This window comes from Gasterosteus aculeatus, chromosome 13, assembly GCF_964276395.1.
Source record: "Gasterosteus aculeatus chromosome 13, fGasAcu3.hap1.1, whole genome shotgun sequence".
Taxonomy (NCBI): domain Eukaryota; kingdom Metazoa; phylum Chordata; class Actinopteri; order Perciformes; family Gasterosteidae; genus Gasterosteus; species Gasterosteus aculeatus.
In genome coordinates this window covers 10,653,256-10,677,144 of record NC_135701.1, presented here as the reverse complement: position 1 = coordinate 10,677,144, position 23,889 = coordinate 10,653,256, and the positions used below count along the sequence as shown (strand labels likewise).

At 43.8% G+C, this 23,889-nt stretch overlaps 1 protein-coding gene across 2 annotated transcripts in view; it reads left to right on the top strand.

The window, feature by feature from the left end:
- LOC120830487 (uncharacterized) overlaps positions 1 to 22,728 on the top strand; it is a 29,643-nt gene extending 6,915 nt beyond the window's left edge. Inside the window, exons 3-13 of one of the 2 annotated variants that reach the window (XM_078086677.1) lie at positions 3,217 to 3,237; positions 5,844 to 6,040; positions 16,294 to 16,416; positions 17,446 to 17,575; positions 17,662 to 17,843; positions 18,096 to 18,215; positions 18,365 to 18,469; positions 18,555 to 18,700; positions 18,922 to 18,979; positions 19,126 to 19,359; positions 20,118 to 22,728. In XM_078086677.1, coding sequence (XP_077942803.1) covers positions 3,217 to 3,237; positions 5,844 to 6,040; positions 16,294 to 16,416; positions 17,446 to 17,575; positions 17,662 to 17,843; positions 18,096 to 18,215; positions 18,365 to 18,469; positions 18,555 to 18,700; positions 18,922 to 18,979; positions 19,126 to 19,359; positions 20,118 to 20,237 — 1,436 coding nt within the window. In that variant the 3' untranslated portion in view covers positions 20,238 to 22,728. The remainder of the gene's footprint in view (positions 1 to 3,216; positions 3,238 to 5,843; positions 6,041 to 16,293; positions 16,417 to 17,445; positions 17,576 to 17,661; positions 17,844 to 18,095; positions 18,216 to 18,364; positions 18,470 to 18,554; positions 18,701 to 18,921; positions 18,980 to 19,125; positions 19,360 to 20,117) is intronic. The other variant, XM_040195160.2, reaches the window with a different exon arrangement.
- Positions 22,729 to 23,889: the final 1,161 nt, after the last annotated feature.

Here is a 23,889-nt window from a genome sequence, read left to right as displayed (position 1 = left end):
GTCTCTTAAAAAAACAACCTTTTTATATTACCTTTTTAGAGTAAGAAGTATAGCAGTTGGTATATTCGGGCTCGGGCCTCACCATGTCCAGAGACTATTACGGCCAATCGAAATGGTCATTTTATGGACCCTTTTGAGAGACGCAGTTGTAGATAAGGTTTGTGACGGACGGAGACACTAAGCATACAAACATGGATGGACATTTTTGGACTTGGATGTTGGCACTTGACTTTTGTTGTTGGAATCCTTTCATCTGTAAAAGACACGCTATGCTATCGATGCATATGACCGTACCTAGTTAGAGGAAGTGGACTGGCCCCGGTAATTGGATCTGTCTACGTGTTATCTAGCATTGAGTTGGACTTCGAGCCACGTTGCTCCTGTGTCTGCAAATGTCATATCATATAAAGAATACAATAACATTCCTTGAAACACTCGTGCGTAATTTGTTCCAGTTCTCCTCCAACTGAGCTTAGCACGGACCTGCAGGGGCACTTTGGGTGGGAGAGAGGTGAAAAAGCGGCACCTTATCTCATTGTTGCAAAAAGCACTGGAATGTAGCTGGAATCTGATTACAATGGTAGTTTGTGGCCTTGGTTACAGGAAGGGGATTTAGGTGGCGTCTCGTGTGTTCTTGGTGACAAAAGGCAAATGGCAGCCAGTATATGGGGCGCACTGAGGCGACGTCACTGGTGTGTGTGTGTGGGAAAGAAAAGTCTGCCCGTTACTAAAGTTATAATATGGAACATTTTTGTACAAAACTCAACATGTAGCAGATAAGACTAAACCCAGATGAGCCTTCGTTTTATTTGCTGATAGCGTGTGCACACACGGGGCTTCATGGTGCCTGTGACCTCCGCTTTTGGACTAATTAATGGCTCAAGATGAGACCAATGTCGGGTTGTGATGAACACGACTCCACACAGGAATCCTCTTCTGCTGTGCAGAACGAAGAAGCTTCACATGGCAGTATCGCACATGCAACAGCAGCCAGGTTTTTGGAAAATTTTTAAATGAAGTTTGAAATGAATTATTCAAACAGTAATTTGGAATATTTGTGGTTTTAGTCAATGACGCAGGCTCATAGAGTAATTCTTCTTTTCTTTCCCCACTAAATGTCAGTTTGGAAGGGTTATTGTCGCAGGCTTAGCCTTTAAGGCTGTGGGAGGACCAGTAGGTTTTTACCATCATGTCCAACCTGTTTTGAGAAACGGGTCTATTTTCTGTCAACACTACTTAAAAGAAATACCCATCCAGGGCAGCAATCTGTATGAATCATCTCAGAAATATTTCCCCCATGCATGTTTTGATGATAAAGACTTACATGCTCTCATACAGTAGTTTTTTCAAAATGACGCACTTGTGGAGTCTAAGGCTTTGTCATAATGCTGCTCTAATTCTGCTGTCCGTCCCCACATCAGCTCATCCTGATTTGTGGCTGGGATTTTCACGTTATGTCACATCTCAGTCACTAGGCGCACTGTCAAACACTGTATCAAGTTCTGAACCCCACAATCCAACTGGTAATAAGGCCATCTCTACGGTTTATGATGACCAACATGCTTGTTTTGCCATTTACAATACACATAATCTTCTATTTTCATAGTCTTGGATAGGCTGGTTGCTGAGTACCTGCTCTTCATGAAGCATGCAGGGAGAGGATGGACCCGGCCCTACTGATCAGAAGGGATTTACTCTAAATCTCAACATGCAGCCTAAGCAGCAACCTTCTGAAAAGTGAAGCCAATCCCAAAGTTCCTTAATATTTTTTTGAGTTGGGCATCAGTGGGGCAATTCTGATTGTATCAAAATCCAGTGAGAATCATCTTTCTTGGTGAGCTTATTGTCTCAACTAGACCAACAATGCACCAATCATCTCGTAGTTCGTCACATTTACACACGTGTGCTGCCGCCACACGATAGTCTTTGGAAGAACTAACAGAATCCGACACGCTTGAGCCCTCCATGCGATTTGTGTTTTTAGTTTTGGATTGTTCTTTCAGAACAGCTTCCGATTGGTTTGTTGCAAGGCGGGCGTTTGTGCTGTGGCTAAGGCACATTATGCAATTATGGTCCGAATAACAGATTAACTGCACCATTCGGTTTTTCATAAGATCCACATTATTCAGATATAAATGGAGTTTCGGAATGCAGAGAAGTTTGCTGAATTACACTGGTCCCATTTCCTGTTGGTCATCTCCTCAGGCGGTGGGCTCTTCCCTTTGTCTGTGCACAGTGGGGTCCGCTCTGCAACACGGTGCACGGGCGTCCTTTCATGCCATTTGGCCCACAGATACCTACAGTCGTTTTGCTTGATTTACGGCTGGATCGGTGCACCGTAGATCTCAGGAGATTGACCCTGAGTTGCAGAGCGTTCCCCTAAGGTGTCTTTCCGTCTGTCTGAGGATGTCTGACTGGGGCCAGCCCTTTACTGCCTTGGCACAGCCCCTGTTTACGTGGCCGCATGAAAATGTCAGCCGTGATCATTATCATTCATGTTTTGGGAATAGGGGGTGGGCTCATAAAAGCTGATTATTAAATAATAGATTTTCACGATTCCGAATTGACCTTATTGGGCTCCTACGGTTATTTTGAGATGGGTTTCTTTAATGATTTTGTCTTAAAAAAAAAATGCTGGATGAGACAGTCTGCTTTTGTTTGTTATCAATCTTGAATTAGTGTTGAGTGACTAGTTCCTTGTCTAACAGGAAGTGCCTGAATGAGGAGTCTGCTAGTTTTGAGTAGAATCAATCGCCCCGCTGGTGATTATGTGCATCTCCTTTTGCTTCACCAAGGGGCTCAGGGCGGCTCACTGTAGCTGCTGTCTATTAAGAGGAGGACAAATGTTGGACTTTATTGAAGCTAAATGTGCAACTCTCACATCACATAAATTACGATTACTAATAAAAATTATTATTTTATAGGTCTAAAATGAAATTGCTGGGCGACTAAGTCTTTGCATCTCGTGTGATATACTTCACCACGCGGGACGGGAGACACGCCCCCGCCCCGCCTACGCCCAACAAATAGCAACCACTTTGATTTTATATCCTAAGCCATATCGCCCAGCCTTGTGCTCCTCACATAAATATATTGATTGACACATATCGGAAATTCACTTCAAATTCAATTTTATACAAATAAATGATTAACCTGCTGAAATGAACCCTAACGTTTTGTTTTTTTGTTCCTCTTCTGTCTTGCCACATGTATCAGTTGGAATGGCTGCTAACCAGGGTGAGCATCCGGTGACTAAGACATGGCGATTCTGAAAAGGACCGTCAGGATACACAACAGGGCTTCGTCATTTACTCTCCGCCTCTCCGCCTTACAGCGTGTACACTGTTCTCGCTCTACCTTCTCCTTTTTAGAGGTCGTTTCTTTTTCCAATCTTGCACAGGACTTGATACTTTTCTTTTTTTTCTGTGACACTATCGTAGGTCACATTTTGCTACTTTCTCAGCTCTCGGGCATATTGGGAACAAACTAGTGTTGTTTCTTTTTCCTTCCGGGTGGTTAACGTTGATGGTGTTGAACATTTCCGGCTGTTTGTAGAGCTAAATTGTAGTGTGACTGAGGATCTTTGTGCAGGCTCAGACTAACCTCAAGAATGTAGGGATTGTTTTGTCAAGGCTAGTGACATTATTGTGGTGGTGGAACGGCACATCTTACAAAGAGCTCCTGCTTTAAACAATGTACTGTTCTGCTCCAAATGAACAGAGCCAAGAACAACAGGATGGTTTCACTGCTTGTTGTGTTTTAAGAATAGGAAAAGCGCAACAGCACTTACTGTGAAGATGATTGGGTCAGTTTTAATCCAACAAACAGGAAGTCACTTTTTTAAAATCACTATAGCAACATCGTTACTAAACTGCACTGCACTTGATATATTACCATTGTGTTTTACAAACATGAAAACATTTTCTTTTTTTTTAGTATGCCAAAATCTGTTTTCATTTCAGGTGAAAAATGTGCCTCGTGCTTCCTTTTGATATCAAGCCATACAATAGCAGATGGCATGAAGTTCATTTTTGCACTGCTATTGATTTTTTAAACTTCTGACCCAAGTTTCCTTGATGAAATTAGCCCCTGACTACCATTAAATTTCTGGAAGAAACCCACTCCACTCCTTTTTTTTAACTTACTCGTAACAGATTATATAAGGTTTCCCAGCAATGACCAAAGGCCCAATTTATTAATTGGGTAATAATTAATTGTATACACCCTTTGTGAGAATCAATGTCTGGCTATTTTAACTACAAGTATCCACCAGAAGAAATTCTGCCGTCTGAACGCAGTCCGTTGCTCTTGGTTTGTATCAGGCTCTCGCTGAGTAATCAAATTCACTTTCCTCGACGAATCCCCTTCTGATCCAGATATATTTAGAAGAGGATTTGGAGAATCTTATGCAACTCGACAAGAACTCGAAAATCCTCTATTTAGGGACAATTTTGCCTCACATTCAAGTGTCCTCGACTGAAGGAAATGTGTCTTTTTAGCCTCAGCGTCTGTTTGCAGACCTCACAAATAAACCGTGATGAGGCTGAAGGCTGCTAGGACACGCCCACATGACTACAGGAAGAACTTCCTGCTTGTGTTCTTAGACTTGTCCTGTCAGAAAGTTGCCATACATGCTTTTCTTGCTCTCTCTCTCACTCACCCACTTTCTTACCCGCTCACGCAAACACACAATGGAAAGCCGCGTCCAAAACGTATCCCACATCCTGTGCTCTGCCTTCTTTCATGTTGGTGATTCAGGCTGGGAAATCGTTACCATGTGCTGTGTCAATGAAAAAGATAGAAAAAGGAGCTTTACCAAACAAAACCCACTTAAGAGCGTTCGTCTTTATGTTTTAGGGTGGGTTGGACCTCGGTTCTGACCTTTTAGTTTATCTGGAACTGGCCAGCTTTCCATTCTCTCTGGAAGTGGTGTGTCGTTCTAAGCACACCACTGGGACGTGTAGCTTTTCAATGGACTTGTTTCCCCAAAGCTATCGTCTGCCGGGGAGATTCTTGTCTTAGTGAAGATTTAAGCAGGACGAGCTAGAAAGTCTGTTTGTGTTTGGTATGTCCTCATTTTGTTTGTAAGTGTGCCACATAAAAAGCGTTTCAGTATTTCAGATGTTTAATAGTTGGCACAGAAGATGAAAAGAAACCACCAGTGAGATGGGTGACCTATTTAGCTCATTAGACTATTTAGTTCATTATGTGTATGCTGGCATTAGAGTTAACCTGCCAACAGGGACTGCAGATATCAGCATAGCTGTCCTGATTCTATCAAAATGAAAACGCTGTTTACTGGCCCCACACGAAATGCCACATCGTCAAGACCGGTTTGTGAAATATTGTCCAATGTGAAACCGGTTCGTGAGACAACGGTTGGGGACTGCAGCTCTACAGGACGAAACCCTGTGACGCAAATCCTGCTTATTCGCGACTCCGTCGTAGACATGTCCGTATTTCTTAAAGGGCCCCCTTCTCTGTTCCATATTGTGTCGCCAGCCCAAAGCCATATCAATATTTGGTATAAATGTTGGTAATTTGTGGTACTATGATTTAAAAAAACATGTGTTTTATATTAATGCTTTCTTTGGGATCTTTGGGAACTATGCGGTGGATATTTCAAATTCCCATTCACAAGCTACAGCATGTGTCGGTGATCTTGTTTTAAAGTCATTGGCATAGCAGTGTAGCCGGTGTCCTTGGTTCCATACAACCTAAAAACACTGCTGCAGTTTGAGGTGTGTGTGTGTGTGTTCATAATGCAGTTCTCTGCATACCTGTTGTTGTTATTTTTAACTGATTACTAGCACATGTTAAATCATGCTCTCTGCTCTTTGCAGATATGAAACGAGTTGTACGGCAGAGCAAATTCCGTCACGTCTTTGGCCAGGCGGTAAAAAATGACCAATGCTACGATGATATCCGGGTGTCAAGGGTCACATGGGACAGCTCCTTCTGTGCAGTCAACCCCAAGTTTGTTGCCATAATTATTGAGGCCAGTGGCGGAGGAGCTTTCCTCGTTCTTCCTCTTCTCAAGGTAAGTTCCTGCCTATTGTGTCGTGTATTTAATGCAAACGTTGGAAAAGTACTGCCTCTAAGACCGTTGGATGGCAACATACAATACCTATAAGCATGTTTACATCTACTACTTCTTCATGCTGTCTCAGTAGCCCTCGCTGAGTACCATACAACAGTCAATTCGGTTTTAGTTCATTTGACTTTCTCTGAAGTTCTGTTTCGGCTTATTTTTGGTAAAACCTTGATTTGAAAGATTTACAGTATGGTGTCTGCTGTATTGAAAACCTAAAGATTAATTTGTCTTCCAGCTTTTATTCTTGGAGAAGTATGCATTAAAACAGTGCTGACCTTTTTTAAGGGGAACATTTTTTTATGCATATCATGTTTTTGTTACAGATGAATTAAGTGCCTCAAATCATGTCTGGGTAGTTTTAGATTGGGGTGAAATCAAATTGTCTTCACATCAGTGATGACATTAACTCTTTTCTCTCTCGAATCAAATTTGGACTGAAATGAAAAATGTAAAAACATTTCTCTCTTCCATGTTTTGTGTACGATAAATAAAATCTTTGCATTGAGGATTTAACCTCTTCGAAGCAGGACTGTTGGCTCTTGTGTCAGTGTACCTTGGGATTAATGTTTAGCAGCGGGCTGTTACACACACACACACACACACACACACACACCCACCCTCGTGTGTACAACAGAAACTTCTCAAAGGCCCTGGGGCCAGCAGTCTACTGGTCCTTGCCTCCATATAAGGAATCACTCAACTCCATCTTGACTTACTTCTGGGTTGGGCAAGACGGCATTGGAAATGTTGTAGCTGTAACCAAGTAGGTTTGCTGAACGCGCCACTCGCTGTTGTTTTAGCTCTGCTGTCCTAATGATTCTAATTAAGGCGCAATAGAGCTCCAACTGAATCAACAGGGCACTCTGCAGGTCCACTAGAGCGATCTTTGGGAACTGCCAGCGGTTGTTGTTTCGGTTCCGGTGTCTCTAATTGGTGCACACCGGTAGGCTGCCTTGTGATCTGAGCAGACTCGGGCAAAGGGGACCAGATTGTCAAGGCTGTCATTGCGCTTTCACCTCTGACACTCATTGAATACACAGCCAGGGCTGGAGGAAGGCTGCAGGCTCGACCAGTTTCACACTCGTCCAGCCCTCCTCTGTGTGCTTCTGTGCGAATGATCTGCCCTCTGTATGTCACGTCCCAGTACGCTAATGGGGTGTCTACTTTCAACTACTGGATTGCAAAGTTGTGAGAGAGGTCCTTATGTGCAGAGCAAACCTCCGGCAAATTCCTCAAGTGAGAGATTGAAGAGAACTCTCTTGATTTATTAGATCTTAGCGCACTCAATCGGCAGTTGTGACTCTGACTAATCCTTCAGATACAGTGTTTTCATCATTTTCACAGGCCATTGAGACACTGGAGCTGAGAGGAATGCCATTTGTTATATAGGAATGCTGGTATATTCTGTATATTAATCTTTGTACAATATGCAGTCATAACTGTATAGCCTTTGTCAAAAACATTAGGCTTTAAAAAAAAATTGATTTTGTAATGTTCCTTTTCTTAACATGGGCATCCCACTGTTATTCTCAGCTGGTTGTGCAGGTCTCCTAACGTGGGCCAATCTAACAGTGAGACCGAGCAGCTGCAATAGATCCACAAACGGTTCCTTTTAGCCCCACTGATAACTTCTGATAAACTGATTCAAAGGTTATATTGCCTCTCTAGTAGAAACTGGCTGAACTCATTTACATGTGAGTCAGTCTGCTTCCGTTATTGCGCCGCCCGTACAAATCTTTGACCTTACTAGCTTTCGTCAGACGCAGCTCGGCTTCGCGGATGAAACTGTGTTCTGACTAAAGGACACGTGCAGTTTGAATCACCCGGGTCTCATTTCGTTTTGGCTTCAACGGCACGGCGCCCGACTCAGCCTCCCTCCCACCCTTTCCTGTCCCTAATGTGAGGGTGCGTCTGTCCTGCTAACCCATCTGCCCTGACTGGTTTGCTCCCAGTCTCTGTGGGCAGCCAGCTGCTTGGGCCCTTTGTCCCACGCTTTCTCCCAGCGCAGCTCTTTGTCATTAGCACACTTTGGCAAGGGGGGGCGGGGAAGAGAAGTTTGATGATGCTCCATTCCTCTTCACTATTAAGCCATATGCAACTGTCTTTGTTGTGCTGATGCAATAACGTCTGGATGTTGAATTATTGAAATGATGAGACCTCCCAAAAGGGCATTGTACTCCCTTTAGTCTACATTCTTATTATTGTATGTCTAACAATGGACGGCAGAGCATCTTGGAGTTCAGAAGTTGATGTTGTGGCACCGTGACCCGAGGTTTGGGCCACATGAGTTTTCCACCAATGGAGCCATGTGTTTGTGTGAGTCAGAAGGGTGAGGTTATTGTGGCAGGCCGCTGTGACTCAGCACAGCCATGAGTATTGTTGCTTCCTCCTGTCAGAACACAGGGATTTATAGAGAGGGCCTCAGATGTCCGGCTCAACACATGTCATTCCCTTGCCTCACGCTTTCAATCTCCTCCTTTCTCTTCCTTAGGAGGATGCCTGCTAATTTATTCCCTGATTTCCATATGAAGGAAGTTGTGGGAGTGAAAGCAGCAGCAGCAGCCAGCAAGTGTTCAGTGAAACATTCCTGATAATTCCTCTTTGTCTGCTGGGCATGTGAGAAAGGGATGCTTCAGTAAATCATTACAGTGGTTGTGGTTTTTATCCCTTGTTTGATTTATCTGAGCATGCCGTTGTTTAAAATTCCATGCCGTGTGTCCTGTTTTAGCTATTAGAATCTTTATTTTCCATGCTGACGGCGGGTTAGTCCTTTCGTTTCCTCTTGTCTGTCTTTTTTTTAAGATTGACCTAAAGTACGGCCACAACGCCATTGCTCGACTTAGAGGCATGTTCAAGGGTTAGTGCTTCAAATACTGCCTCCATTCAGGAGAGGACCATCAGATATTGAGCGTGTGTTTTTGATTTGGATTCAATCCCTCACTGCACCATTCACCCAGTGCTCCACCTTTGCATTTGGCAATCCCTGGGTGTGTGCACAGTGACGCATTTTTTCTGTGGTCTCGCGTGCACCACGTTTGCTGCTAGCTAAGCTATGCTCCATCTCTACTCCCCCCAAAATCCCCTCTGCGTTCTCCTGATATCCCGGCGCTCTGTCTCTCTCTCTCTCTCCATACTTTGGTCAGTGTTTCTATACCGCTCAGTTGCCTCTGCCGCCTCTGCCGCTCAGTCTTGCTGACTGCAGATTTTACCATATATGGTCATTCACAGCTCCCTGCCTGACAGCCTTCCAAGACCATTTCCTCCCTGCCTTGCTATTGGTTGCTTCGTGCAGTGTCGGCACACATGTGAATTCTGGGATAGGCCGAAACATGAAGAGCGGCCAAAATTAGAGAACTGGGTTGAAGTCAGATGCCGTCTCTGTCACAGAGTCACTCACCATATCCAAGAGCCAGATCAGAATAATTATTTTAATGTGATCATCGGTATGACTACTGGAATACTGAATACTGTATCTACAATCCATAAACACAGAGCCGTGAGCCCTGGTAGCTTTTTAAAACAAAGCACACTTTCTTGTAGGTAAGGTTTTTAATGATGGCAGATGTTGGGTACAAAGCCGTTTTCAGTCATTTAATGCACAAGAGTAATTAACAGACCAACTACCCCTGCACGGCACGCACAATCTTTTGGGGTGGGCTGCCTTTCATGTTGACAAAGTTCTTTAATAAACATATCTTCGTATGAAGATATTTTTATCTTTGATATTCTAGTTGATTTTTTTTGGCCACACGGTGCTGCGATGTATCCCAGCATAGAAAGATGTAGAGACGCTGTGGACAAAGGGCCGTCCTCCATAGAGACTGTCCGCACAGTTGCACCAAAGAGCTGACAGCAGTTGATGACCACGCCATTCATGGGACAGTTTTTGTCTTTGATTATAAAAATGACTTTATGGCCGTAGACATGCAGCAAACAGGGATTCTGTCTCATCAGCAAACACTAGCCGGAAACATGCAACGGCCTGTTAGCAAATATCTTCTGTTGTCGGAGCACCTGAATACTAATAGATGTGTTTAAACGTTAAAACACACGTCAGCTGTTCCAAAGTACTTCCCTGAGTAACCGTTTAGTAGCAGTAAAGAGTCTACTTTTCTTCAATACTATCGAACTAATCTTATGACCTAAATAGCCTGGCTAGCCGTGTACCAGAAATATATGGTATCAGTAGTTCATATCGGTTTCGGTATTTCTACTTCATCTTTCCAGCTATGTGTGTGAGATATATACATATATAGCTGAGGTTTCAGCCTGTACTGTGCTGCAATGTATTGTTCCTGCCCCGTCATTCACACACAGGCTCGTAAAAGTGGAAATTTCCATGGAGCACTGAGCAGCACTGGACAGCATGCAGACCCTTCAGTGGTGTGCGTGTGTGCATCACATGTTGAGCTGCAAGGCAAGGAAGTGTGCAGGCCTCTTTGTTTGAATGAAAAGAATGCCCTCTACTGCCTTGAGGGATATGGTCCGTCCTTTTTTTGTGTGTGTGTGTGTGTTTCAATGTTGAACTTTGTATCTATTGCGGTGTGATTCATTTCTGCAGCCTTACTTGTTGCTATGCAACTGGTTGTTTTCTAGGCGTCAGACATTCCTTTCCAAGGATACAAATGTCTGTAGTGTGGTTATGGACTTGTTAGGTGTTCAACTGCTGAATTTGGCCCCTTTCTGTGTGGGTGTTTTTTGTTTTGGTGGGTTTCCTCGACAAAATTATTTTCACAAGTCTGGCTAAGCACGCTCCCCGTACTCGAAGGCTGGTTGCCTTGGAGATGCTTTTCTTGCTTGGGTGGTTTATGTTAGTGTTGCGAAAGTGTGATTTTTCTGTGTCGAGTGTTACAGAACCGGCCAGCTGACCGTGATGGTCTTGATAAATATTGCAAACCGAGGTAACAATATGGAGGAATTTTGACAAATTTAACTAGGAAATAAAATGTAGATTTGTAGCAGATTGAATCTAAAATGATTTTCTTATTTAACCTAGTTGGGTTTATTTTTTTATTCAAATAATGGACACCAGGATGTGGCATCCTGAAGCGTCCGTTAGTTCAAATCTTAACACCTCTCCCTGGGTCACAGTGGTAATCACATTTAGTTGCCTTTTTGTCAGTTTTCTTTAGCTTTTTTAAAAACTAATAACCAATGTATTGCAGTTAGATTTGCGGTGAGCTGCCGCTTCTTCTGCGGGCGTGAAGCCTTTCGCTGTCAAAAAGCTGTAGGACGAGACGACTGCTCAACGTTTTAATAGCTCCCAACAGGAAATGAACAAACTTCTCCACCGTCATGGTAATCTCTTGTGATGATGGATCACTGTGACTACTATTCAATACCATCAAGCGATTGCGAACAATGCTTGTGTAGGGTCTGAATTAGTGGAAGTTTCTTCAAAATGGCCTTTTGGCTCCTAAAATCCACTCCGAGGATTACTGTCAGGTTTGTCTGTGTCTGAGAATCAATTGCCATGACTTGACACTAATAGACTCTTATGTGGTGAGCACGCTCTGCTGAACATGTTCATTTAGCTCAAATCCCAACTTAATCCCTGGTCATCACTTTTTAACTGCAGTTCCTCACACACAGATAGTAAAAAACTAAATTACATGCGTCAAATGCAATTCAAAGTCTGTAATATCAAATGATGATTCGGTGTGGTTGAACACACCTCTTGTCTCTGTTTCAGTTTATTTCAGTCTAAGTAGGTAGAGACATATAAATCTTTAGTAACATTAACAGATCCCTGATTTAAGATGTCTGTTTACCAGAACCCTGTCCGATACAATGAAATGGTGTTTGACTTGGAGCTATATTTATTCATTCAAATATTTTGTAGAACTTCAAACTATTCTATGTTGGAGAGGAGCAAAGACTCCCGACAGACACTTCTGTTCCTTCTGAAATGCATCACTGAGCTGCCAGTCGGCCACCAGCTGTTATGTCCACGTGTATTCTGTGAAACCTTTTATCCCCTTGGGATTAATTCATGTCCGATTTCCCATCTTGCCTCTGCCGCTCATGGAGGACACCTCAGAGTGTGTGTGTGTGTGTGTGTGTGTGTGTGTGTGTGTGTGTGTGTGTGGATCACATTCCCCTTGATGTTTTTAGTACAAGTGCCTCATTTTAAGACAAATACAGACTTGCCTTCTCCCTTCGGCCGTTGTGAAGGGCTGAACTTCAGGGCAAATTTGCAACAAGTTTCCACAGGAAAATGTAACCCACTGCGGTGTGTCACAAGCAACCCTGTGTGCAGCTTTGGGTTGTTGTTTTCAGCTGAACTCTTGTCCGTGTGAGGCATTCCGATGATAACATTTGATAGTAAACCGCATTCCTGCTCTGCGTATCGTATCGGCAGATGTGTTTTTTTACATACTCAAAGCAGCCACTTGTGTTTGATTTTCATACCCTGCAATTTCAAAACGTGTCCATCGGCACCATTGACACCTCAAAGGGGGCCACATTTGACACCGTCGCGGCCCTCCTGCTCCCATTAGTCATACCAGTGGTGCCTGAGGCCGAGGTGTGGAACACCGGGCTCTCTAGTCCCGCTGCCGGTCTCCTCTAACTCGCTCGGGCTGATCAGGAGGTCGAGCCCCAGGCCTTTGCTCTGCTGAAAACATTTCTAGTATAGAATTCTTTTTTTCTTCTTCTATTTACTCAAGTGAAAAGTATTGATGGAAAATGTTGGGAGAGCTGAGCTGAGAAACGAGTATGAGGTTGTGTAGGAATCTTTGCAGCATGTCTGAACTGGTGTGCTGAGAGGTGTCTGAATGTTGAAACACTGATCCCGTAAGTCTTAATCTTAGTTTCTTCAAGGAAGCACATGAATTTATGCTCATTTTACACACTTTTAATTACACCATATGGGTGCGTAAACATTCTGTTCAGAGTTGCCACATCTTTGTAAACTGGGATAATATACAAACAATACCTGGTCACTGTCTACTCCCTGCTTCTCTTCAACATAAACCAGCAGATCGGTATTGATTACCCAACACTAACTGGTTATTGAAAAGTGTTCTGAAAACGATCCATAACCCTTATTTGTTGTGACAACCTTGTAAACAGTGTTTGTGCTGTTCCGTTTGCCACAGCTGGTCATCAGTCTGTGTCCTTCCTGCTCCACTTCCTGTTCCCTCTGTGTCCAGGAAATCGCGTGCAGGAAAGGTCTGCTGTAATGTACATCTGTGCGGCTGAGATGACTTTGACATACGCAGATGTCGCATGTATCGCATAGTGCACATTTCCCTTGTTCTGTGGTCCACTGCATGAAAATGAAGTCGACCCAGCTGCAGAGGGGAGGTCACCGGTCTCACGTGTAATGGTACTGTTATCTGATACCGGATGGTGGCTCATACATCCCTATTGACAGAAGTGTCAAAGTCTGCTTTCTTTACACTCTGCTCCAGGGTACATTTCAGGGTGTGTTCAGCCGTCTGGTGAGGTTTAGACAAGATATGGGGATTTTTCACATACTGCACGTAAAAATCCCCCGCGCTTTCACATACTGCATTCTTTAATCACTATACTTGCTCAGTCAAGCAAATGTAATGTATGAAATGATCAAATGATTTGGCCTGTAACCCTAGCGAGGCTCTTACTCCCTGTGATTTGTACAGGCGTCGTGTTAGGCTGTACTAACCCATGGAACTTGTTCCTCTGTTCAGTCTGATAACAAAACACCGGCGTATCGATGTGGTTATATCCGCTGAGCCTCTCTGTGCACTGTAACAGCAGCAGGCTTGAAGCCGACTGTCTATACAGCAGCAGGCTTTAAGAGCAGGAATGTCTGAGCAACATGACACTGTTATCCGGGACTGGATTGTCCCTTCGAGGCTCAGGCCGCCATCCTCTGTTTGTCTTCCTCGCACGGTTTTGTACCGAGATCACCGGATACGTCTTTTTTATTTCCTGTTCTCTTGGAAATTCTGAGCCCATCGTCGTGTGCCTCACACGGGGAATTGCACTAAGGGGTTTACGGGCCTTTTATAGACTGCTTTCTGTATTTATCGCTTAGCTTTTAAGTCACATGTAATCATTTGGCTTTGTACATTGGCTAATGTACATTTCAGGGTGAGCTCGGTCTCGTTGGATCTTTGGGACTCACTTTCCTCACACCAATTTCTCCTGCCTTGTGCACATGGGAGATGGCTTGGCGCAGGGCTTTCTGCCAGTCATCTCCTTCGGTTTAGGCGCCAATCCGACTTGGTTAAGATTGTGATTTTGGTTAAAGTAAAGCCTTTCTGGTAGAACACACTGAAGAGCAACTTATCCCGTGTGAGCCATTTATATCCTGGAATCACCAACTGAAGCGTACAGCTCTCTGTTTTCAGCACTGCTGTCTGATACATGCGATTCAATTTGGCTTGATGTTAATCTGCGGTCCAGGAGGCCACTAAAGCTACGCAAAGCATTGGATAACATGCAGATGCAGGTAACGGTGGATTAGTTGTGGTAAAAGTGGCCATCTGGACAGTCTGTACACACTTCAACTTATGGCAAATGCAATACCGCTTTATTGTCAAAGGTGCCATTTTGCTGTGTGAACTCCGAACGTATCCGTCCGTGTAAATCCCTTGAGTATACTCTCTGCATGCATGCTTGCCTTGCCGGACTGCTGAGAGGCTTTCCTGCTCGTTGGTGGTAAAAAGCCTTGACCACAAATATCTGTTGGTCTGTATGGGGTGTTTTCAAATGACATCCGTTGGGGACAATTGATGGGCAGAAGACAAAGATCACTCATAACCGCAGCGGATTTTGGAATGGAAGAAATGAGAAAAGTGTAACTGGAAGTTTAGCATCGTCTGTACACATTCAAATAGGAACAGGTTTCTGTGTCCGTGCCAAGTGAAAATAATGCAGCTAGAAAGTTGATTGGTGAGCAGAGCTGTTCTTAAAACGCCACAATAGACATAAGGTTGGTGTCTAAATCGGAACACAGTTGAGTTCCACGTTACAGCTCTTTGGTATAACCACTGAGTAGTAGACGGAGGGGCTGAAGCCAATCCACTACCCAAAATATTAGTCACTCTTCTCGAGCTATCATTTTTGATACTCTGGAGTCTTTTTAAAGCTTTTTTTATTTCATTTTTTTTGTTGAAGCCATCATGCTTTAAATAGGGCTGCAGCAGCAGGACTCTTTCCACAGTTAGTGACGTCATCTTTTCAGCCCTGCGACGGTGTTTGAATGGAACACCGTGAGTCTTCCACATGGAGGTGGGTTTGTTGGGCCGCGTCGTACAGAGAGCCTGCTGGCTCTGCTGCTTCACAGGTCAAATCCAGCAGACAATAGAGGAGGAGAAGGTTTAATGGAAGGTTGTTTGCGTGCATTTTTATTTGTGTGTTTGTGTGCGTCAGAGCATTTGCAGCCATCCAGTCCATTAGTTGTATAAGCAGGTTATGTAAAGTTTTATTTAGAGCCATCATTTTAAAGAAAGGGGATGCTGCGGAATACTCTGCATCTGTTGGCACGTCGACTGTAATGACGTCACCACTGGTCCAAAAAGGGCTAAACCTAATCTCAGTTTGCTTCTAAGCAGCACTAAAAAAAAACTAGCCTGGGGGTGCGGGGGCCGAGAGCTGAAGCAACAAACCTGCCTTTTTAGGCAGGAGAGTGTTAGGTCATGTTAAAGGACTAAAGATGTTTCAAAGTCCTAGTCACAGCACTTGGCAGCTTTTTGCGTGACTCGCTTGGACTCGATCTTCGCGCGGCATCTTAACGTGGCTTTTGACAGCACAGTTGGTCTCATTCAAACGGTCCTCAACATCTGGGAGGTTCAAATGAATGTGATTGTGTCATTAAATCCAAAAGTCACTTCAAGTAGAAGTAATGTTGAAAAATTCACTGTGTAGATAAATGAGATTGTTTCGTTGAGTAATCAAGTACAATATTGTATTTAATGGTATTCAATGGAAAGGTTTTCCAAAAACGGAAACGAATCCTACTTTAACAGATGTGATGTGAACCGTACTACGTCTCCCACCGGTCTAATTCTCTTCTTGGGCTGCGTCACTCGCACATAATTTCATTGTGTGTGCTTGTGTGTGTAATTTTGCAGGTGGAATTTAGGATTATATTGTAATTGACCTGTTTCAAAACTTGCTTAGTCCTCGAGCACAGACAATGTTCTCTGAGCCGGATCAGAGTAAGACTAATCTCATTACTCTGTGCTGTTTATCTTTTGTCTTCACAGACAGGACGCATTGACAAATCCTACCCCACAGTGTGTGGTCACACAGGCCCGGTGTTGGACATCGATTGGTGCCCCCACAATGACCACGTCATCGCCAGCGGCTCCGAGGACTGCACAGTGATGGTAATGTTTGCCACACCCTCGACACCTGGACTCCTGATTGGGGAGACTGCAACGCGCACCTTCTTGAGCTGATAAGTGTGGAGGGACGACGTGCTTTTATTGCAAGAGGGCCAGCTGTTGTAACCCGGGGATGGGTGCAGACCTCACCCTCTGGATTAGATTACTCAAATATGTGTTGTAGTAATCAGAGCTGAGGAATGATTTTCTGTTTATTGAGCTGAGGTCACTGACTGCAGTTGAGCTTTCCTGCATATGTCCTTCTTTGGGCAGTGGAGGGATATTAGGGTGCTGCCTGTTTGTTTGCTGCTCCTACTTCCTTACCTGAAAGTCCTGCCTTCCTGTCAACGCCTCTCTGAATCAATGCCACATTTAGGTCATGTGTGCAGAAGTCTAACCCATGGAATGAACAGAGAAACTCAATGGTTCCTCTTTTTACAGCACTTTAAGGGAAAACTGCCGGCCCTTAACAGGCTCTTCCTAAACTGTTTGAGGTGTGCACATACAAAATATGCAGTTCAATGAAATATGCTGATGAGAGTTGTGGCCAGAAATGGTAATACAGGCAACCTTTCTATCGCATAGGAATAAAATAAGAATTTCCTCAGAATTAAAGTTAAACCTGTTGTGTAAAATAAAATAAAAATGTCTACAATTGATCCGAGGTATTTGATGGATGTACATGCAGGATAACTGTATTATTCATATTTGTTTTGTTATAACATGGATGTGATCATAAAATGGTAACTAATTGAGATGGTGAGAAATCCTTTTTATTAGAAGTACTGTATTTGACTAAAGTCAACTCTCGCATTGTGACTAAATGAACTCTAAGTCACTGCTGCCACCCCCAGGTCACCTTTGGTAACTACATTTTTGTGCCGTAAGACTATGTAGGCTATGGTTGATGGAGTCATGATATAATCTTTTCCTCAATTTGAATTTAATCCAATTCCTGGGTCAAAATAGGATTCTCTCCAGCTTGACTGTTTTGCTGCTGAACTCCTGCTGTCCTGTTTATGAACCCCTCAGGTTTGGCAGATTCCTGAGAATGGCCTTGTGACTTCAATGGCTGAGCCAGTGGTGGTATTGGAGGGCCACTCCAAGCGCGTTGGCATTATCACATGGCACCCGACTGCACGCAACGTCCTTCTTAGTGCAGGTAAGTGCTGTCCGGGTCCTTAAATCCACAAAAACTTCACAACATATCAGCACATCCCGCTCACTTTTATACCACTCTGTTGTCAGGTTGTGACAACCAGATCATCATCTGGAACGTGGGCACAGGAGAGGCTATGATCACCCTGGATGAGATGCACCCTGATGTCATTTACAACGTAACCTGGAACCGCAACGGCAGCCTCATCTGCACCGCCTGCAAGGACAAGGCCATCCGTGTCATCGACCCACGCAAGGAGATGATTGTTGCTGTAAGCAGTTTTCGAGAGATTTATTTGTGATGGTTTGTTATTTTGAGAGGTGAATGTAAATCCCTTGAGTATGACACCAGATCACCACTGCAGAGGTTATGTGAATAAAATGATTAAGCCTGCCACTTATGTAAAAGTAGTGCTTCTGCTGAAAAGCTGGAGTGAAAGTGGACATAATAATAAGAGTCTGGCCAGGAGACGGTGCCTTGGAACACACCGATATATTGCTGACCTGAGAACTGCTGTTCACAGGAGAAGGAGAAGGCACATGAGGGAGCCCGACCCATGAGAGCCATTTTCCTGTCTAATGGCAACGTCCTCACAACGGGTTTCAGTCGCATGAGTGAGAGGCAGCTCGCCCTCTGGAACCCGGTAAGCTGCTTCATATTAGCTGACTGTTCCATCAGTTTAGTGATGATGTGCTCTTTGACTCAAACTATTATTGTTATTATTATCCTGTTTTATTCAGTTACCTGACATGTAGGGCTTAGTTGTCTTTATAACTTTTAAACTTTTCTCAGGATAATATGGAGGAGGCCATGACTGTAAATGAGATGGACACCAGCAACGGAGTGCTCTTGCCCTTCTACGACCCAGACACCAACGTCGTGTACCTCTGTGGGAAGGTGTGTTTTCTTGTGCTTGTGAGCACTGTGTAGTTCAGTTTCCATTAGGCTGGATACAGAAATGAAAAACACTTTTTCTTCACAGGGGGACAGCAGCATCCGTTACTTTGAAATCACAGATGAGGCTCCGTATGTTCACTTCCTCAGCACCTTTGCCACCAAGGAGCCCCAGAGGGGCATGGGCTACATGCCCAAGAGGGGTCTTGATGTCAATAAGTGTGAAATTGCGAGGTAAGCTATGATTGATGGCTAGTAATAATCTCAACACCACAGTTTATTCTTCATTTTGTCTTTCGTCAACCAGATCTAATTGGGATCCTTTAACGTGACCACTAGGTGGCAGAACATGATCTTGACATAATGATTAAGCCTGTGATAAAACCCTGTCGAGTGCCTTTGTTGTTTGGTAACTCATTGAATTGCAGGTAATTTTGTTCAATCTCTGTCGCCAGGTTCTATAAACTACATGAAAGGAAGTGTGAGCCGATCGTGATGACTGTTCCGAGGAAGGTGAGTCCTGGTTTACAGACCTGTGATCTGCATGTTGATGCTGCATTGAGGCCTGTTATCTTTTTTTTTTCTTCTTTTTTTTTAATTTCTTTAACCTGGTTTAAGGATTCTCCTCACAGCTTGTCTCTTTTTTCCTCCCTTGCCAGTCGGACCTGTTCCAAGACGACTTGTACCCAGACACATCTGGACCCGACCATGCCCTAGAGGCTGAGGAGTGGTTTGATGGCAAGAATGGAGACCCAATCCTCATCTCCCTCAAGAACGGCTACGTCCCGGGCAAGAACCGTGAATTCAAGGTGGTCAAGAAGAACATTTTGGACAGCAAGAACACTGAGAACTCGGGCCCTGCCAACAAGTCTGCCTCCCAGACTCAATCAGTTGTGAGTACTTGCTTTTCTAAGATCTCCATTGTGCCTAATAATACATGTATCGCTGGATTTCATTTAATTGGCAATTCTCCACTCGGTAGAGCTCTGCAATATGAACGGTTTGCTTCTGATATGGATCCCACTGTCAGAAGAGGGTGTTAGCTGTGGAACATAATGGGGCTGCAATTAAAAATTATTTAAATTGTCATGGTAATCTGCCAAATTTTCTCAAATTATTATTTGGTCTGTAAAATGTTATAACATCATGAAAATCCAAATGAAAATATTCCGCAAAGGCCAAGCAGACGAAGAAGATAAACACATGAAGTAATACCTCTTACTGCTGACATTATCAGTGAATATCTGCCCCCAACGTGAAGCAGACAAAGTGTATTTGAAGCAGCGCAGATTGCTGGCTGTGGTTTGCACATGTTGTTCCACCGACTCTCCGCCCCACAAACTGAGGGGACCGTTGCTGCCCTGGACGCCTACTGCTGGGCGTCCTGCCGCACCGCGCCTCGCCCACAACACAACCACCCGCCCGGGACCCAGCCCATGTGTCTCCCAGCAGTCGTGCTCTGTAATCATAGCCTGCCGGGCTCCGCGCGCGTTAACCCTCAGAGTACCGGACCCTGCCACATGGCATCCAGTCCCAAGACTTTAGGCAGCGGCTTTGAGAGAGGAAGGGTCTTGTGCGCTATTGTGACCTACATTAGGTCTGTTAAACGTGACCGTGCTTGTGATTCACTCGTTACTTGTGTCTCCCACAGAAATCTGGCGCCAAGCTGGAGGAGATCTTGAAAGAAGTCAAATCTCTCAAGGACCTGGTGAGCAGTCAGGACAAGCGAATCGCCAAACTTGAAGAGCAAATGTCCAACATTGCCATTTAGGGACCCTTTACCCAACCTGCTACAATTCAGGACGTTCCATTGGCTGAGGGGTGGGCGGGACCAGTCACTGCCTATCTCAATGACAGTGTTTCGTCTGAGGCCCTAGCCACATTCCAGTTGAACTTTTTCTTAGCCAGCCCCCGACCCTCAGTTTAACACAGGTGGAATAAGGACGTGTGGCAACATTAGTACAAAATACTCTTTGCTTTTCGGTGACAAAGGACTCTCTTCCTTTTTATTGTGTGGCAGTCTTTTTTTATTTTTTATTTTGTCTACTTGTATAAAAAAAGGTCTTACCTATTCCTTGCATTTTAGAAAAACGACCAGGAATATTCCAATAGTCAGCATTTGCCATTGAATACCCAAATACCTTTTAGTAGATCTCAGCCGATCATCTTACTGTATCCCAAAATTATAATGTTGCCAAATTTGACATTTTGTTTACACCTCCTTATCAGTATTTCTTTCACTGTCTTTGTGGGACGAGTCAAAATGCAAACGGGGACACCCAGTGAAGTACGCTGGTTATGTGAGGACATCCTCAACAATCAACTACGACATTGAAACAATTTGGATAAAATTAGTGGTTCCACCAGGAAGTGAGGCGAACACGGGACCCGTTCAGCTGCCACAGTCTCCACCCCCACATTACATAAACCACCACTCTGTCTGTCTGTGTTAAAGCTGCACAGACTCTCTGCTTTTTTCCATTTCTTCTCGTTCCTCTTGCTTCCCGTCATTCTGACTGAGGACACTAGTCCAAGTAATGCAGCATTCCTCTCATGCACTGTCTGCTCATTGGAGAAACACATTCCACAGATCTCAATGGCAGTTTTTTGGTGTTGGGTGGGGGAGAAGATCCCTCTGTAGAGTTCCCCTTGGTGTCAACATTCTACTGTCGTGACGCAGTGGTTGTTATTGTGACATCTATGTCCTGTCCGTGACAAAGGTCTTGGCTCTGCTTCATTTCTGTAAGAGGTTCAGCCACCGACCTCAGTGTTTAGTCACTCGTTGTGGAGATTCTTTTTTCCTTTGCATTATACGCCATCTCAGATCTTTATCTTCTGTACAAACAAAACCGGAATTTACATTAATTTACACATCAATCACAGAACTTGACTATTTAAAAACTTTCTGGTGATAAAACTGGAGATTGCTACAGAAACTGTTCGTGGTGGACGTCAAGGGCCTGGATTGTGTGTGAATATGTGCCTCATGTCTTTTGGGTACCCGTCACCGTGGCTGTTCCTGCTTTTGCTTCTCGTTAGGGGAGGGTTATGAAATGAAATACGGTTGAATGTCAGACTGGCCTCTGACCTGGATTCATTGAATAGTTGGGTATTGCTTCACTGTTCATTTTAGCCTGTTTCTTGTTCCGGCTGTGCTTATTTCCCTCTTGGCACTTCCACTTTTTAAAATTGTTTATTCAGAATCCTCTTGAGTATAGTTATCACAAACCCAGGCAACTATTGAAAAATCTGGTCTGAGCGGTTTCGACCAGACGGCTACGATAAAAGCTCCTCTTAACGTTATGGTTCATTCAGTCTGTTGTTTGCCTTTAATATTTGTTACCACTGTAAAGACCTGAAAGTGCCATAGAGGTGACCATGGAAGTGTTTGTAGGGGACCGTTGTGAGAGTAGGTTTGAGTAGTAAATGTTGAGTTGAAAGGTGCCCGCAGTCAAAGCCACTTTGAGGTGCTAATACTTTAATAAAAACACACTATGTTCAAAGGACCCTGCTCCTTCAGTGCTGTGTCAGCTGTTTGTGCATGATCTAAAGTCCTGCCGATCCATCCCACACTACGCCAGGCGGCATTACTAGTCGAGGTTTGTGGGTAAGCAATGTGGCCCGGACAGTTTGACACTTTCCACCTCGGTACGGGTATTCAAAACATCTTTACAAAAATGATGTCAAACCGAGACGCTCATCGTGGCTTTGAGAAGCAGTTGTGAGCAGCGAGTCAAAGAACATCAGCATCAGGAAATGAAGTGGGGCTTAGACGAATGTGTCCGAAATAAAGGATGCTATTTGCCGCTCTATGGATTATTTATAGCACGGTCGGCACGAGAGCAAAGTTTTGAGGAGTATCGATTAGCGATCCAAAGGGACACTGTAGGTTGGAGAAATGTGCAGTTGAAAGATAGATGTATGTTTGTTGTTTAGGGTTAGGAAAGTGAGTGAAAGCCGTGTAAATAACAAGACCATATTTTTTCTTCTTCTTTTTTTGTTGTGGCTGTGCTGAAGAGGGTATTTGTGTGGGAGGTGTCTTTTTAAATGTTTCTCTCTGTCTGTGTTCCCTGCACCTTGCCATAAAGCAGAGCCTCTGTTAATGTTGGAGCTCGTACAAATGTCAAGAAAGAAAATCAGACCAAAATGAACCAGGATGAAGCCTCATGTTGGAGGTCTGCTCAGCGTTTTTGTTCATTATTCTTGCTTCAAGCATCAAACATTGATTATAAGAAAAAAATAATAAAGACTTTTTAAAATGGCCTCATTGTATCTGTTGCATTTCATCTTTGCCGTTTTCAAAAGTGTTCCACAGATTTGAGCCTTTTGATGGAAACCCCAAGTTCAGTTTGAGTAACAAATGTACTACTGGAAATCCAGCCTCTGCTATTTCTCACCTGACATTAAAGCCCATGAATGAGTTTTATCTCCTGATCATTTACAGTTGTTGTTTTTTATCCTAATGTGTTCCTCTGAAGACGTACATCTTTAGAAGTGGATACAAAATGACTAAAGCACCAGTGTGGCTCATATAAGTGTCTCTGGTATTTTCTAGAACTGCTCGGTGCAGATGAATAAGCCATTTGATGTATAGAACATTATTTGGATATACGAACAATTAATGTTGTGATTTAGTGTTAATATAAACGGTCAGATCGCCGTCAGTGTTGTGAAAACTTGACATGTGACCTACATTGGCTGTTGGCGAGTACAGCCGATTGGATTCAATGTGAAGTTAACCAAAGTGCTGCTATTGTGTTCCAAACCACAAAAACAACCAAAGACTATTTCAGTTCAACTCTGTTACAGCAACAAATAGAAACCAAACTTTTTGAAAGAAACTTAAATCCACAGATCTGGTAGAAATAACCCTTTAAGGTTTTTCTCATCCAAAACCTGGCGAATTGCTTCCTTTTATTCCCTCAAATCTCCTGATCAGGTGTAATATCCACAGCTCACACCTCCAGCAGCCTGAATACGCAGAGACGCATCCACAGATAACTGCTGCTGAAAGCGCATGAAGTTTATACGTTCGCCCTGGACGAGTGTCTCGGGATGAACGCGGTTGTCTTCTCTCTGCGCGGGTCTTGTGCTCTGCAGAGACGGGCTGTAATCAACAAGAACTTAATTAGAGGACTCGGTGGGAGGCAGAGGACTCGCCCCGCTAAGTACAGAAATAACCATTTGCCTAAAACATGGGACTCATGTTCTCACTGCCATGTTTCAAAGCTCAGCCTCACTTTGACTCCCATGAGTGGAACGTTGAATGAGTGAACACACGTTGATCACCTTACGTGATCAAACAAATTGAGTATTTATAGAGCTTTTGGTATTTATCTTGTATGAGAAAATGTAATTATAAATACTCCCATAAATGAGAAATAAATGTGTGGTAAAAAGGACCAATCCCGAATGGACACCCT